The sequence below is a fragment of the Parambassis ranga genome, chromosome 24 (genome assembly GCF_900634625.1).
Source record: "Parambassis ranga chromosome 24, fParRan2.1, whole genome shotgun sequence".
In the NCBI taxonomy this organism is placed as follows: domain Eukaryota; kingdom Metazoa; phylum Chordata; class Actinopteri; family Ambassidae; genus Parambassis; species Parambassis ranga.
The window spans coordinates 3,282,637-3,300,581 of record NC_041043.1 but is presented as its reverse complement, the minus strand read 5'-3'; the positions used below and the strand labels follow the sequence as shown (position 1 = coordinate 3,300,581).

At 42.9% G+C, this 17,945-nt stretch overlaps 2 protein-coding genes across 2 annotated transcripts; one reads left to right on the top strand and one right to left on the bottom strand.

The window, feature by feature from the left end:
* Positions 1 to 5,090: 5,090 nt before the first annotated feature.
* Positions 5,091 to 8,535, bottom strand: LOC114428846 (uncharacterized). Its single transcript, XM_028397579.1, has 7 exons — positions 8,230 to 8,535; positions 6,491 to 6,760; positions 6,243 to 6,375; positions 5,972 to 6,147; positions 5,772 to 5,887; positions 5,556 to 5,585; positions 5,091 to 5,359 (listed from the first exon to the last, which is right to left on the bottom strand). Exons 1-7 carry the CDS (start codon positions 8,285 to 8,287, stop codon positions 5,309 to 5,311), a joined length of 834 nt encoding a protein of 277 aa, XP_028253380.1. The 5' UTR covers positions 8,288 to 8,535; the 3' UTR covers positions 5,091 to 5,308.
* A 1,178-nt stretch (positions 8,536 to 9,713) lies between these two features.
* Positions 9,714 to 17,945, top strand: LOC114428856 (retinol dehydrogenase 14-like). The gene is made up of 2 exons (XM_028397589.1): positions 9,714 to 10,125; positions 17,143 to 17,945. Exons 1-2 carry the CDS (start codon positions 9,760 to 9,762, stop codon positions 17,752 to 17,754), a joined length of 978 nt encoding a protein of 325 aa, XP_028253390.1. The 5' UTR covers positions 9,714 to 9,759; the 3' UTR covers positions 17,755 to 17,945.

Genomic DNA, 17,945 nt, shown 5'->3' with positions numbered 1-17,945 from the left:
GCATGAATCGAAGCCCACTGGCTGTGAATAAAGGGGATATGGTTGCATGAATCTAGGCCCGCTGACTACGAATACATGGGGGTATGGTCTGCATGAATCGAAGCCCGCTGGCTGAGAATAAAGGGGATATGGTTGCATGAATCAAAGCCCGCTGGCTGTTAGTAAAGGGGATATGGTTGCATGAATCGAAGCCCGCTGGCTGTTAATAAAGGGGATATGGTTGCATGAATCGAAGCCCACTGGCTGTGAATGAAGGGTATATGGTTGCATGAATCGAAGCCCGCTGGCTGTTAATAAAGGGGATATGGTTGCATGAATCGAAGCCTGCTGGCTATGAATGGATGGAGGTATGGTCTGCATGGATCGACGCCCACTGGCTATAAATACATGGGGGTATGGTCTGCATGAATCGAAGCCTACTAGCTGTGAATAAGGGGATATGGTTACGTGAATCTAGGCCCGCTGACTATAGATGCATACATTTTTTGGGGTAGCATGAACGAAGCCCACTGGCTATGGATGCACTGATTTTTAGGGTAGCGTGAACGAAGCCCACTGGCTATGGATGCATTGAATTACGGCCTTGCATGAGCGAAACCCACTGGCTATGGATGCGATGGTTTAAGGCCTTGCGTGATGAAGCCCACCAGCATTGGTGCATTGATATGAGGCCTAGAGAATGCCGTGAGAGTTAAGTTAGCAGACATGAATTGACGATACAGCAATAATAGGTGAAACTCACCAGGGACGGAGAGATTTCTGAGATGCGAGCATGTGTCCGGTGTTTTGGCCAATACAGGAAGTGAAGACCATCGACCAAGTGATTGCAGAGATGAAGGGGATACCTTGAGCTGACAGAATGAAGCCCACTGGCTGAGATGCATTGCCTTGAATAAAACGAAGCCCGTCGGCTGACAGTACATTAATTATAAAGCTTGAGGGAAAGCTGAGAGGATAGAGAAAAGGAGGGCATGGAGATAACATGCATGATTCGAGCATTACACCACCACCAGTAATATGATGAAAAACTCACAATGATGAAATCACGGTAATATTATTAACAATCCTACCAGCTAGGCCAGGTGGGCCTGAAGATGAATGTGAAGAGAGAAGATGACCGAGCGTGCCGATTAGCAGGAATTCATTGGTTATGTGGCCTGCATGAAAAGAACCCACTGCTGTGATAGTATAGCTAAAGGGCCTTGCATGAACCAGAGCCGCTGAGTTGCTGCTGAAGTAGTTGCACCTATTCTAAAGGGATGACCCGAATAATGATTAAGGGACAATGGGGATCTGACGAGAGGTTGTATGAGCAAAGACCAGTTCCTAGACAGAGGGAGAGATTCCTGTGGTCACAGAGGGACTTGAGGATCTGAATGGGACGAACCTGTAGAGCAGCGGTCCCCAACCTTTTTTGCACCACGGACCGGTATCATGTAAAACAATACTTTCACGGACTGGCACAGAAAAAAAAGTGCATAAAGAGACAACTTACTCTTATGCTTAATTAGTGGGAGCCTTTGAGCTTTCTCAGCAATGAGGGGGTCCTATCTGGGGATAATGGGAGACATGACACCCGAAGTGTGTTTCTTATGTCCAGTCCACTCCGTAATTTTGTTTTGGCCGTCATTAATTGCTTCAGTCGTTCTTGTTCATGTTTTCTTCCATGGCTCGTCTTTTAATGCAGGGTGCTCGGTCTCGCAGTTTTGAAGGCTTCGTTGCCTCATTTGCGAGTCTGTCGCCACATATCACTCAGAGCGGACTTGGTGTGTGAGAATCACCTGTTGCAATAAATCCGTATTTTAAATAGGACTCCTGATATAGTCTTTTAAATGCGGGTTTCTTTTTCTTTGAAGGGGTAGGCTCCTCTTCTTCTGTCTCCTCGTTAGGCCTTTTCCCCTTTCCGAAGAAGCTCTCCAAAGACGTTTGTTTTTTATTCGTTTTTGCTTGTGGGCTTAATTTTGGGGCCGTATCCCGTGACCGAGACAAGCGTCTGGGCAGGTGCTTAAAGGCACAGGCGGATGAATCTGATCGATTTATAAATGAAACAGCTTTCAGACTCAGATAATGAAAAATATATGTTTTGCTCAGTCTTTCTGTGCGGCCCGGTACCAAATGACCCACGGACCGGTACCGGTCCCCGGCCCGGTGGTTGGGGACCACTGCTGTAGAGAACCACTCATGTATTTAAAAGGACATAAGGACGAATTGTGCAGGCTATGACTACTGAACATGCGCCACTGCATTTAGGGTGTTGCAACAGCTTGTAGTAGTTCGATGGAATACTAGTTCTGCGAAGGTGACTTCTAGAGGGATTGAAGGAATGGGAGGCCTCCTCTAAGAAAACCAAAAGCTACGCGAAGAGGGATTCCGGGAGAGGATCAACGGAAGGAGAAATACGCCCGATCTGGGTTGAAACCAATTAGTGGAGAATTGAAAGGGTTATAGGCCACGGGAAGTCTAGAGGAGAGGGAGAAGCCTTCGAATGCCTTTAAATAGTATGGTTTGATAAATAACCTGAGATTGAATTGAATGTGAGCTGCCACGGTTCTGATGAAAGGTAGTATGAGCACCCTTATCTAAACCAAATGTGTTTCCAATGAAGCAATGAGAATTTAAAGGCCGGCATCTAGCAGACCACTGCCCTTGGAGGAAAGAACCCCCCAAAACCCACGGATGTGCACCATCTGTAAACAACCTGAGAAAATTGGATGAATGCACTACGTCATCATTAAAAGAACACCATGTTGCGAGCTCATAGCAGGAGAGACCGGGTCCACCGATCATGCTGCAGCCTTGGTTCGAGGCAACATGGACACAGAAGTTAGGAACTGTGGAGGACCGTCCAAAGGGAGCTGTGAAAGGTTGGCCTTATGAATGGTATAGTTGCTGCTTGGAGATATCTGAATGCAGATTTTGAAGCGCTCTAAATTTATTTATTCATTTATTTTTATTTATTAAATTATATCAGCATTTCTAACGGGGAGAGATGGTTTCATGTCGGAAGGGATGAGCGTATGCTGAGGAACTCCGGGTGGGAGTTTTTTTTTTTTTTTTTTTTTTTTTTTTTTTAAACCAGTATTTAACTATTTTAATTATTAGTAATATCTAACCGTTTGTCCTATCGAACCATATGAATTTAAACGTAGCACAATAGCTATAACGACAGAATAGCGAACTCACCGTCTAATGCATGTAAACACAAGCACATGGCTACTTAATATGCAGACAATTCGACTACGTCATCGTCGTGATAGCGTTGTACCGGGATCGACTCACGTTATCAATACGCGCATCAGGCAGTAAGCTCCATGCAGCACGATCGAAGATGACTAAGCAGGGATGTCTGAGGGGGAAATCATCCAGCATGTGAGCATAGAGGGAACACTAGCTTCTTCAGCAGAATCTGGCATAAGGAGTTTGACGCGAGATTGAAGATGCAGGTACTAATGCAAATGAGACGAACAGAGAAATATATTTTAAATCCCACTTAATGCCGAAAGATACCATAGCAACAGGTGAATGGAGGAATCTAAATGCATCAGAGAAGTCGGCTCCCTGGTCCATGAATAAATAAGTTTAAAGCGCTGTCCACTGGCATAAAGAGGGGACAGAGGTTCGGGCGTAATAAGACTAATTGCCGAAATAGGCCGGAGTGAGGAGCGGACAGATCGAATAATGCCATTCCATTCTGCAGGAGTATTGCGTATGGCTTGCCTTGTAGGCGCTACGATTTTTTTTTTTTTTTTTTTTTTTTTTTTGCACGCCTGACGGCCTTGTATATCCGTGCAGATTGAGAAAAGTAGGCTGAAGCACAGAGGGACACGGAGCAGTGAGCCCGCGAGCGCCACATTTTTGCTGAGATCATTTGGGACCCCGGCGATCAAGGCCAAATTCGGAGTCCACAGACCAGGCCAGGCTAGTAGCCGAATAGTGAGAATAAGCGCTGCTTACTGGAAGTGCTAGTGATATTGATTGAATATGTTTTCCGGCTATTGGGATGGAGGTCTCCGGTTAGAGCTAGATAGACCATTCTTGGCCACAAATTTATGACGCTGAGGAGATTACAGGATGAGGTTTACTAAAATATTGTCTCTGCCTGCAGAAGTAAGCCCTCATATTTTAGTGGATTGCGAATGAAGGGCCTACCTGTAGGAGGGACAGGCCGAGCAGATGCCAGAGTGTAGCGGCGGAAGATGGCGGAGGAGAACGGGAGATCAGCGGCTGAGAGCAAGCGGCTGGATCGGCAGAGACTACAGGAGCAGGAGACATGGACTCAGGTGGAGGTCGACTGACCGAAGAAACAACGACCGGCACCGAAGTGTTTGATTGAGCGTGTCGGGGGGAAAAGCGGAGCAGCGGCAGCGGGAGAGCGAGAAGCGTTCCCTCGTGTAGCCCTGGGAGCAGAGGAGGCTGACTTCTTGCTCCTTTTACAGGCCGCGGGTAGCCACTGCGGCGCGGGGCAGGGGAGATGGGATTGGATCTGAAGTTGGATTGAGAGAGTTCCGGAGGAGGAATAATGCCAGTTGATTGCGGCATAGAGCAGCGCAGAATCGTTGCCGGATTCGATCGGGAGACAGCTGGAGAAGAGACAGAGACTTTTAAATCTCTTGCTACGTTATGATTGGGCAGGAGAGGGGCAGATCGACAGCTGATTGGTGAGGGAGGTGCCATCTATTAAACACCTGACTATGTGGGAGGTCACTAGACAGAGTGCAGTGCAGTGAAGGAGAGTGCTAGGATGGTGAAGAGGGAAGGGGATAGAGATAAGAGGTGAATGATGTGGAATAGAGTCTTCATGACTGAACTTACGCTGAGAGCTATAAAGTAATAAAGTTTCTAAAATTTCTTTTCTCATTTTTCTATAGATATTGTAACAATAATGAATTATTTTCACCATGAATACTGAGTGAAAATCTGGAGCCAAAATGACTGCTCACACCCAGAACTAAAGAAAAACAGCCTGCATCATATAGTATGAACTGAAATGTGCTCACAGTCCTATTAGTCATCACTGATAAAGACATGATTCTGTGGTTTCATTATGCCCCATAAACGAGTACTCGTAGACTGTTACGAGTTAGGTGGGAAATATGACTCTATCAAGTCAATATAACACTATTATCTCTGCACTTGTCATGTCTATGTAAGTCATGCATAGAAATTATTCAGTGCACTTTTTAAGAATATATTTATAGCATGAAATTCAAATATCTTAAATGTTCAGTCTCAGCTTGTGCAGAGTTTTTCAGCTTTGATTGTGCTTACTGTTGAGTTTGGTCAGTACAGTCTTCTCCTGGCTCAATAGTTACATTTGCATTCTCTTCAGTTCGCAGTTCAGCGTTTTATTGAGAAGCCACTATAAAAAAAAACAAAGATATCAGAGAGAAGAGTCAGTTCAGATACAAGTCAATACCTAGGATGATATTACATATAAATCAATTTGTGCTTCATTTCACTGCTAAGCACTCTATCCATTAATCCAGCCAGGCTATCATGTGTTGCACGTTCACACTCCCACACATCTGCCAGGGAATAAAAAAATGTCTCTTCACCTCTGGAGGTCCTTCAACTGCTGACAGAACCTGGAAGAGAAAAAGCAAACAGACATGACCTAAATCAGCTGAGAGGAGCGTAAAGACAGACAGACAGACAGGCAGGCAGGCAGGCAGGCAGACAGGCAGACAGACAGGCAGACAGACAGGCAGGCAGGCAGACAGACAGACAGACAGACAGACAGACCAGCAGGCAGGTAGATGTTGTCCACATACCTTGCTGTATTTGACTTGACAGTGGCACGTCTTTGGAAGAAACCCTTTTCTCCACTTAACCAGCACACTAGAAGAGGAGGCAGCTACTGCTTCTAACTTTGGACGGCTCAATTTAACTGAGGGAATAAAATCATGGCATCATCATTAAAACACAAAGAGATCAATAGGAAACATGTGTTTCTATACAATGTTATACTTACATATGTGATATGGATCAAATGAATATGACTTGGATTCAGTCTCCCAGGCTGCAGTTTTAGCTCTCACAGTAACGGTAAAATTCTGATTGATAAATACGTATTGGCCTTCACTGCGAATGAACTGTATGTCATGAGCGTCATGAACTGTCTTTCTTGAACTGCCTGAACGAGAGACACTGAAAGAAATGAACACGTTTGATAGAATAATTACAGCCAAATGAGAAAATGATGCATGCATTTGTGAAGAAAGCAAAAGAAAAGAAAACCCTACCACAGCACAGTGTAGTTCACTTTCAGTGAAGGAGGGTCCTGATGTTTCCAGCTGCAATTTAGAAACGGTGGGAGCAGATTGGAAGAAGACTGATATCCATAATGTAATAGGCATGATATATTTGTGGGTTTCGCTGTGAAAAAAAAGCAAAAACGTGTCACATACTGTTAAACATGATATGGATTTATTTCCATATTATGTACAATAGTGTCAGCCAGTTCTGTGACTGCAAGAAAGTGACTTCATACGGATGCTTTTGATGATGGTGCCTCCGAGGATTTGTTTGGTGTCTTCACTGTGACACTGCACTGTTGCCTTCTGTTGCCTGAAGTTTCTCAGCGACAGCAGTGTGTGTGTGGAGTTGACTCGGACAGACAGGGTTTCGTTGATGGGGCTGCTGTTCAGCGTCCAGTAGATTTTGCCATTTACACATGAAGTCTGGCACATGATGTCTATGCTGGAGCCGAAGTCAATGTACTGATCTTTAGGGACAACGTTGCAGGTGCTGGAATGATTGCCTGCAGACAATGATGTGTTTATTCAATGGTGTAGCAGCTCAACATGCAGAGAATTGTGCGTGTTAGCTTAGCTTGAACACTGGAAACAAAAGGAGTCATGTGACATAGCTGTCTCGTGTTTCCTTCCCTTTTAGAATTTAATTGGGAAGTTAGGTCTTGAGTGAGATTTGTTGGGTATGAAGGAAGACCTTTAAACAGTAAAGTCTCCCTAATGTCTCCCCCTTTTGGCAGTTAGAGACATTACAGAAATACCGATGATGTGGTTTAACAACTTAACATGTTCGAGATTTAAATGCTGACCTCAACAAAATGTCTGATGTAAAAAAAAGTAAACAAAAAAGGTTACAGCATGTATGTAACTGCCATGTAAACTGTATCTTGCAATGATGTGTGGCTTTCTGTTCCTGTGCTAACATCTTATCTTCTTCTTCTTCTACTTATCGTCTAGCCGCCATCGATGAAGCTCATTTTACTAGGTTAATTAAAGGTTAATCCACATATTCTCAGCAGCAGTAATGTTACTAAACACACTCTCCCATGTTGTTTTTCTTTACTGGAAATGTTGCACTGCTCACCCATCCAAAAACCGGCAGAGTTTCTGGGAGTCATTAGAATCACTCAATCAGAACATGTACCACATCGTAAATGTAAAACTTTTCCCTGGAAGGAAATAGCATATATTCATTATTTGATGTGTGACATGTATTGGGGTTAATGTTAGGTTAATGTTTCCCACAGAGCCTCAGCAGACAGTGAGTAATTAAGGTATCCTGCATCACCGGCTCACCTAACTGGAATGTGGTGTTATGTTGTTAATACTACCATTGCTGATGTTCCTGCTGTAACAAGTCAAAGTGTCTGTCTGTCTGTAGTAGTGAAACCTGTTCACTCACGCTCTGTCTCCATGCTGAATTATTCCTGCTGCTCTGCTCTCTCCATCACTTACACTTTGACCACTATTCTCACTATTTTTGTTCAATAATCTATTTTTTCTGATTGTCGAGCAGCCCTCTTCCTACCACTCTCTACCTCATCCCCCTTTGTGCAACATAAGTCCAGTCATACAATAACAACGACAAACAATGATTTTAAAAGATATAATGATATTTAAAATAGAAACAAAGAGACTATCTCCAGGTTAGGTGCATGTTTACAGAGCAAAGTCCTTAGTCTCAGATAGGACAGTTATTATATATACATTATTTTAAAATCACTGTTAAATTACCACACGGCGTATGAAGTATTAATAATGAATAAAATGCACATTTGTAGTATAGATGTTGAAGGAGTTTTGGTGGTGGTGGTTAGAATAACTTATAATATGTTTAAAGTGCTTGTTGTTGGTGAGTTGAGCTCCTAAATGAAACCAAAACCAGAAAATGAAAAAACCAAAAAGTAAGAATGCATAATTCACAGTATACTTTCTATCACATTTCAAGAGACGTGAATTGTGTCAAAGATCTGCTTACCGTCCGCACAGCAGGATGAGACTGTAGCCAGGACACACAGGACTAAGAAAATAGACATTCTTAAACCCTATAATCAAAACAGAAGAAGAAACGGTCCTTTAAAATACATTTGGAGCTGCGAGATATTCATCTGCACATAACGTCAAATAAAGCCTGAGTCTGTAACGGCAGACGCTGGAACTGGAAGCACAGCCTGAAATAAACGGGTGGTATTACTCAACTGGAAACACAGCAACAAGAAGAAAAACGGAAAAAAGGGGGAAATGAAGAAATTCGTCGGCAAGGCTGCAAACTTTGGTTCGAGTCTGTTTATTACCGCAGAGACGTGAATGCAGCACGAAAGCTCTACTGACGCGGCTCACTACAAGCAGGCAATAAATACTAATCAATGACGCACGTTTCAGTGCAGAGAAAGCATGAGCTCTCAGCAGGTAGCTAATGCATACGGGAATATTTCAGTGTGCATCAGATTTCCGGGGAATGTTACTGTGTAATATTAGATTAAGTCTCTCTGTACATTCAATAAAACTCTGACAAACACCGTATCTTTAAAAGCATACAGATATATACATAGCACTGCAGCGCGCACATACACACACACACACACACAAGAAATATTTGATTTTGGTTAAACTGCCTCTTTAAGAAGGCTTTGGAGGAGTGAATACTCTGAATAATTCAGTGAATGAGTTCATTTCTATTACAGTAAATTGATTCTAACGAGGAAACCCTAAAGACTAAAGACTTTAGGGTAACTATAACTATATATATTTTTTCCTGTCCGTCTTTGTGCATATTTTAAATTAATCTATGACTTTCTGACAAGATATATTAATCCTACTTCTTCATATTCTTCCTCTTCCTTGAATTAATCAGTTAATAAACATGTACGGGAATTTATTATTTAACAACCAAGACTCCATATCGCAAAAGCTATTTAACCTCCCTCTGGAACACTTTGCCTTTGTAAGCCCATAGATGATGGGAAACTAAACCTGTTGTAGCCTTGGTGCTCTTCTCTTGTGGGGTTTTTTATAGCGCCACCTAGTGGTCAATGTTTATAATTTAGAGGAATAAGAAAGAAGAACAAAAGTAGATCAGCGATGAAAATCAAAGCAGCCGTAGATACAATTAAAATTATATTATCTAAAAATTAGTAACTCGCTACTAGGAGCAAATATCCAAAAGCATTAACACTTTTTTATTGGCTTAATTAAGGGTGTAATGTTTCTGTTGGCACATCGTGTATTACGGTTCTCTTATGGAAATATGCCGCCCCGGAAGTAGTTTTGTGCTGTTACTAGCTTAGCCTTATTAGCTTGTTATTTCACCATTAAACTGCTCTCTGTGCTTATGATACTCAACAATGATAGTCGTGCTCGTTTCAAACATTCGCCGTCATTTAAAAAACACAGTTAATAATGCAGTGCAGACTGTTTAGCTAACGAGTCTGCGCAAAAACTATTTCCGGGGTACGTCTGGAACTTGTCAACACAGCGAGCTGCTGACCTGTCTCCAGTCCCCGCTTCCATGTCTATTGCGGTGCTAATCGCCGCTGTAGTCGGCGGTGGGGTCCTGCTGTTTTTGCGCCGTTTATTCCCTCAACAGAAAGCCGTCAAGCTGCTCCAGTACCCAGCCGACACAATGCGAGGAAAGACGGTCATCGTGACCGGGGCTAACAGCGGGATAGGGAAAGCCGTGTCCGCCGAGCTGGTGAAGCTCCAAGCCAGGGTCATCATGGCCTGTCGGGACCTGCGGAGCGCCGAAGAAGCAGCCCAGGACATCAAGAAGGAAGCGGGGCCAGAGCACGGGCAGGTGGTCATCAAACACCTGGACCTCGCTTCTTTAAAATCTGTCCGAGAGTTCTGTGAGAAAAATTTAAACATTTCTACTCATGTTGAAGTACAGAAGCATGGGGTTTGAAAGATGCTTTAAAGTATAAAAGTACAAAGTAAGTACTCTAAAAATAACATTTAAGGAAAAACTAGGTTTGTTAGACAGTTGCATGCCATCAGTTCCAACACATTACTGTGTGTGTGCATCTTTCTTGTTTCTAGACCTGTTTATTAGTCACATGCGGACATGTTTCACATACAAACTAATAGGATGTCTCACAGACAACTAACCATGTGGCCTAAGAAAAGATACACACAGATACACACGTGTTAGAAGTAGTTAACTACTGAAAATAACTTGTGTGAGAGAAAAATCAGGATATCACTATCATTAAGCAAACATACCTGCTCCAGTGCATTACAGTCGTACATGTCAACAGCTAGATATTGAAGTCTAGGTTGCGTCTGACACAGCAAGGCACTACTACAGTAAACTTTTTAAGTTGCTCAGCATTTTCATCATTGTACGCAGCTCCTCTGATGACATGGTCAAAAAATAAATAAATTGTGGCCACGAAATACTAGTTCGCTCCCTGCTGCCCGGGGAGGGTGCGTCCTGGCTGGGGACCCCGCTCCCCTGCGCTCTTGGAGCTCCTGGATGTGCTGGAGCTGCCCAGTGCTCCAGCACATTTCCCCAGAGAGGGACACTGATTGCTCCCTGCTGCCCGGGGAGGGTGCTCCCTGGCCGGGCAGCCTGCTCCCATGCACCCCGTCAATAACAACACTAATTCATGGCCACAAATTAGTATTTCGTGTGCATGTTATACATATTTCGTGGCCACGATTTATTTGCTTTTTGACCATGTTATCAGAGGGGCTCCGTATCACTGTCACCATGACTAATTTAGTACATGAATCCATTTTAAAGAACTTTTGCCGCATAAGGTATTTTCAGCTTGCTGTCACTATAGTTTGTACGTTAAGGTCAGATTGCTGCTACAGACGTTGGGAGCAGCACAGTTTTTTGAAAATCACTGTTAGGATTCTGTGTTTCTTGATATGTTTTCTGTTTAGTTTTCATTCCTGCCCTGAGTCTGTGATCTGTGTGTTTGCAGTTGTGTCTTGTGTTTCCTGTTTTATTTTGAAAGTCCATGTTTCCCCTTGTGTTCCTGTGTGTTTTACTTCCTTGTGTTTCCTGCCTTTAGGATTGCTTGCCCCACCCTGATGTGTCTCACCTGTGTCTTGTTACCCTTCTGTATTTAAGTCCTGTGCTCCCCTTTGTTCTTGTTAGTCCGTCCGTTTATCCATGGCGTGTTGTGTGTGTGTTCCCATCATCCCTTTTGGCTCTCTGTTAGGTTTGGTTTGTTTTTTACTTGTTTCTTCTTGTTGGTTTAGTTAGTTGCTTTTTACACCTTTGATTTGTACTTTGCATTCTAGAATTTTATGTTGTTTGCCATTTCGGCTTTATTAAAAGCTCACTTTTAGTTCACCTCAGTCTCCGCGTCTGCATTTGGGTCCAAACTCCCCCCATAACATAACAATCTGCAATCACACTTCATATAACCCTGCCTTAAAGAGGTGAAACTGCCCATTTAATACTCCAGCAATGGAACCTAACTGGGATCGAGTGAGGAGTCTGTGCATTAAAAGGAAGCTAAGACTCATATAAAGCTAGTGTAGGTTAGTAAACATGTATTTTCAAATTTTCTATGATATCAAAAACCCTGATATTTGTCTGTTTTGTCATTTTGTCAACACACTCATTTCTTTTACATGTGCTGTCCTTTGTACATTTGTACATTAAGAATCTAACGTATTATTGCAGCAGTCAGTTATAATTAGTATATAGGAGAAGGTTCATTTATATTACAAGTCACAGTTTAATTTTATATCTCTATTGATCTATTCCATAACCGTGGTGACACAAGAGGAAGATGTTTGTTTGATTCTTGCAGCTCTGGACAACTCTTGTTCGGCTATCTACAAACGCATATAGCGAACAGACTTTTTTCAAATTTCACCGTGGTATTAAACTGGTATGAGCCAGTCCCGATGTGTTTCTGTTTGTTTTTGCAATTTTATCATGTTAAGAGAGCAGCATTTTGTAATTACTTATATAGATATAAGTGGTAAGTCACTACCTGTGTGCCCTGCCGGTATACCTTAATACCTTAATACCGCCCAACCCTATTGTCAAACCCTATCAACTATCCTCGTCAACTGACAGCTTAACACACGAACACATAAACCATACTATCACTGCTCTTTTTACAGATCTGCATTTGTAAAAGTACACAAAATACCCTCGTGGTCACTAAAAAATGTAGTCAGTACTGTCTGTTAAAATCTCCCACAATGGCTACTGTCTTATACTTAAAGGTTCGAGCAATTAAAGTAGTCTGTTTACATTGACTTTAAATAGTGACGGGATCTGATGGTGGATGATAAACCACAGCTACTGAAATGTTCTGCCTTACACTGTTGTATACCATACATTCCAAATTCAAATTCTGCCTGCCCCCTTGTCCTGTTTTGAGTAGGATCATAAAAATTGGCACACATATGTATCACCCCAAGATGCGCAAAACCAATTTTTTTTTTAAAAAAAAAAACACATTAAAATTTGACAGATGCGAGTTTAGTAGATGAAGTTTAATAGACTGTAGATGGACATCTAATAAACATCTAACCTTATAAACAATGTCAAAGCCAGACATGTCTTTGACATTCTGCAGAGGAGAGAAGGTTGACAGCAATGCCAAAAATGATATGTCAAAGACATGTCTGGCTTTGACATTCGGATACATTCGCAGATACTTTCCACATTTTTGGCATTGCTGTCAACCTTCTCTCCTCTGCCTCTGTAGACATCCTCTTCTTCTTCGCCTTTGGGGAGAACTCTGGCATATTTCTGCCAGGCTTGTGCAGGCAGACAGGTGCCTTTTTAGAGGTTTTCTCCTCTCTAATTGTGGATGGCATCTTTCTTTTTAAAGAGAACTTGCTGTTTGTGGAGGTCTCTGATCTCTTGTCGCTGCTCTTATGCATTTTGTTTTGATCTGAGGATGCACCCATTAGCATAGCACATGGCTCGGATACATTCGCAGAAGAAGTAGCATCTTTCCACGTTTTTGTCATTGCTGTCAACCTTCTCTCCTCTGCCTCTGTAGACATCCTCTTCTTCTTCGCCTTTGGGGAGAACTCTGACATATTTCTGCCAGGCTTGTGCAGGCAGACAGGTGCCTTTTTAGAGGTTTTCTCCTCTCTAATTGTGGATGGCATCTTTCTTTTTAAAGAGAACTTGCTGTTTGTGGAGGTCTCTGATCTCTTGTCTCTGCTCTTATGCATTTTGTTTTGATCTGAGGATGCACCCATTAGAATAGCACATGGCTCGGATACATTCGCAGAAGAAGTAGCATCTTTCCACATTTTTGTCATTGCTGTCAAGGATGCGCCCATTAGAAGAGCACTACACTTCACATATGGACTTGTCTCAAATGTGGCTATCAGTTGTTTCATAGTGATAAATGAATGCTCCAAAACCTGTGCTGGATGAATTCTTGTACTGGGATCTATTGTTAGCATGCTACTGAGCAAGTCCAGAAAGGCTGTCGCATCACAGAGTTCTGCTTTGGTGGCTAGTTTGTGTCTTCTTGGGTTCACCAGGAACTTGTGGCCATCGAATAAACAAGTTAAATTGTTTCCAAATTCTACTGGTGACATAAGATTTAAAGAGTCACACAAATCCAGCTTGTAAAATGTGTTTGTCTTCCATCCATTGGATAGGAAAGCCTTTGGAAATGGACCGTGACTTTGGGTTATCTGCCAAAGCATGTCATACTCAGTGTTCCCATTATAAAGTGCAAAGCCCAAAAACATCTCAGCAGCTATGCAGCCAAGAGACCACATGTCCACATCATTACTAAAGGGGCATGCCAACATGATCTCTGGGGCCCTGTACCACAAGGACTGAATGAGCCAACCCTGCTTTGCTTTTGACGTTTCTAAAGAAATGCCAAAATCGATTATTTTTATCCTCAAGGGCTGCTTGGCTTGGTCTACCATCATGATATTATCGGGCTTGAGATCTGCATGAATGATCCCTAAGTTCTTCAGAATCTGAAGAGCACTAGCTGCCTGGTGTAGAATCTTCCGAATCTCTGGCAGCGAAACTCGTGACCTTGTCCTGATGAACTCTCTCAGGCTAATATCTAGCAGTTCAAATTCCTGACAGATATAGTCCTGGTGGATAAATGAGTTTTCAATCCCATTGAAGTATTCGTCAAAAGCCTGCAGCTTTCTCAAAATGGTTTCTTCATTCTGTGCCCCTTTGTTGAATTTTGCTACTTTCACAGCCACCATCTGATTTGTTGCTGACTTCAGGCATTTAACTACATATCCATAAGTGCCTTCTCCAAGCATTTTATCCACTGTGTAGTTTGAAGAAATCGATGTTAGTTGGTATCCTTTCTCTAGCAGCATTCTTCTAACTGGAGTAGAACCGGTCCTCTGACTATAATAATAATAATAATTTTTTGAACTGACCTTCGTGCTGTGTGAATTCTCTCGAACACTGCTGCTTGTTTGTGGTTGCCCAGGTGATTATGACAAACTCGTCGAGTTTGACATCATAGACATCATAGAGCATAGGTTCTCAATGTGCGGAATTATGTGAATTTGTGTTATGATATGATTTTTTCATATACTGACGACACAGGCCTAAATAGTCCGGAACTCAGCACGGTTGTAAATTGTTGCGCATGGGCAGAGCACAGGTATTAGTGGAGTTGTTGGTGAGGGGACGTCACACGGCTCTCAGCGCACATCGCGGCCACACACACATACAGGTTTTGGAGACTTTTGGAGACGCTGAACAGCGGCCGAAGCAGTGGTTAAAACACTTGAACAAACATGTTTGACGCGGAGGAGGACGATGTTGCTACTGTTTGGTATTTCACGGCTTTGTCTGTTTAACAAATATTTCCGCTTCATACATGTTCACCTGAACTGCTGCTTCTGCCGATAATTGGCAGCGAAACAGCATCAAAGCCTGTATGTATGTGTGTGTGTGTGTGTGACGCTGCGTCCGTTGCAGTGGAGCCGTATGAGCGGTTCTGCACACCCGTTTCTCTTAAAGTATGTTTCTGCCACTTCAGGAACACAAACAGATTTTTCTGTCCTTGTGGAGTATTTAACAAGCTTCTGTCACGTCACTCCGTCTCCATCTAGTCTGCGTTTACTCGAAGCCACGAGTGAAGCAGAGTATAACTTAACTACCCCCCCCCCCCCCAATTATTTGTAATTATTTTTAAAACAATAAAAATGATCGTTCTTTAATCGTAATTGAGGAAAAACCTCAAGTAATCACGATGCTACTTGATATTAAGTAATAACCCACAGCCCTGCTGTACACTAATGTGGATTTTTTTTTCAATTCTCATGACCTGGAATAGAGTAACCACTCTATTGCAGTAATTCTTCTCACAATCAATGCAGTTAACACGTCATGCATGCAAAAATACCCTGATATAGAATTTTGGTCATACCGCCCAGCCCTAATCAGGAGGAATGTTTTGGTGCATTACAGTGTTTCTCAGGTTTAGCCCCATATGCTTTTTTTGCACATTACTGGATACAGACCAATAAATGTAAACTGCAGAGATGCAACCTGGTCATTTAAATCAGCGGTCCCCAACCTTTTCTGATCGAATCTGATCTGAATCTGATCGATTTATAAATGAAACAGCTGTCAGACTCAGATAATGAATAATATATGTTTTGCTCAGTCTTTCTGTGCGGCCCGGTACCAAATGACCCACGGACCGGTACCGGTCCCCGGCCCGGTGGTTGGGGACCACTGATTTAAATGATTACACATGTATTTTTTTTCTTTTTTTCCATTTGTTCTTCTTTGGCGGCCCTCAGTCCAATGTTGGGTTCATAAATTGGCCCTCAGCTATCAAAACTTTGAGAACCCCTGTCATAGAGTATCGGATCATGAGATCATCGAAGGCATGTTGGCAACATGTGTCTCCGCCCCTTCAAAGACTTCACGCACAAAGGACTTGTCGTCCATAGACACCATTAAAACACTATTAAAATGTAACCTTGTATTCATTTTTTTATATGCGAGGAGGCCTGCAGGGGGTGCAAGTGACGTAGACGTGCTTTGTGAGAGCTCCAGAATGCTCCAATGTTACCACCGTCCCTCTATAACGCTAACATCAGTGTCATCCCAAAGCCTGGTCGAGATCCCTTATTTTAGTCTCTTCATATCGCCCTGTATCTGTTACCAGCAGAGACCAAAATCATGGGTAAGGTGCTTGCTAAGAGGCTGACACTAACAGATTATTATAACAAAATAGCTTTATATCTATTACCACACTGCGTCACTGTATTCCCAATTACACCATCAGCTGGACTTCAGATTTTAGGGGAAAGACTACACAAAACAGATCAGATTAGAAACGGATTACAAAAGCATGTACAGAGACAAAGGACTGGCAAATCTCCCTCATAATAATGATGCAGGGTAAGCGTAAACTAATAAGGATGAGGACAGTAACAGCACACTTAAGATTATTTTCTTATTCCCCTTACTACAACAGTGTTTCCCTGTTAGTATAACGCACCCTTGTGTCCTGTCGCTCCCTTACAAACATAATGGTAGCGACCCTCTGTGCAGCAAAGTTTATCATTTCTCCACATGAGAAATGTCATGTGTGGTGTGTGAGCGTGTCTCACTTTCAATGTGTCAGACTTTAGAGCTCTGATGTGTGTTAGCTGGTTTGTTTACAGGCTGCTGTTCAGCTCTGGTCATTTCACATGAGAGGTGACAAGTTCATTCAAGCCTTTTCTGATACAGAGGAGGTCATGACAGGTCATTTAGGTGCTGCAATGTCCTACCAGTGAATGATGTGCCAGAATTTAGTTCTTCAGCTGCTGTGAATATGTCGTCAGCTGTTCAAGACAATAAATAAAACATGATATAAGACAAAGATAGAATATTTGAAGTGATACATGTGGCTGAATTTTAAATGAAACCTCTCTTACACTGTTACTTACTGTGTGTTTTTCTTAGGAGGAATCGAAGATTGATGTGCTCATCAACAACGCAGGCATCTACCAGTGTCCCTACACAAAGACAGAGGATGGCTTTGAGATGCAGCTCGGTGTCAATCACCTTGGGCACTTCCTCCTCACTCACCTTCTGCTAGACATCCTAAAAGCATCAGCTCCTAGCCGCATCGTCGTGGTTTCCTCCAAACTTTACAAGCACGGCCAAATCAACTTCGACGACCTGAACAGCGAGAATAACTATGACAAGGCTGCCTGCTACAGCCAGAGCAAGTTGGCCAACCTGCTGTTCACACTCGAGCTGGCCCGTCAGCTCGAGGGCTCGGGGGTCACAGTTAACGCTCTAACACCAGGCATCGTGAGGACCAGACTAGGCAGGCATGTTCAAATCCCCTTCCTGGCAAAGCCCCTGTTCCACCTCGCATCATTTGTCTTTTTCAAGAGTCCACTGGAGGGGGCCCAGACTCCTCTCTATCTGGCCTGCTCCCCTGAGGTGGAGGGAGTGTCAGGGAAGTGCTTCGCTAACTGCACAGAGGAGGAGCTAATGCCTAAAGCTACAGATGAGCAGGCAGCCAAGAAACTGTGGGACATAAGCAGGAGGATGGTTGGACTCTAGATAGTTGGTGAAATGTTGTTTATTAACTGAGTGATGAATTGTGCCAAGTTTGATTCTGAGGTGTCTGTGAGAAAGAGTGCTACATTGCAGTGAGATGATTTGAGATTGTATCAGCACGTGCCTGTAAAGATGATGGTTGAGACATCACAATATGACATTCAGTAAATCTCCAGATTTCCCTCATCCTACAA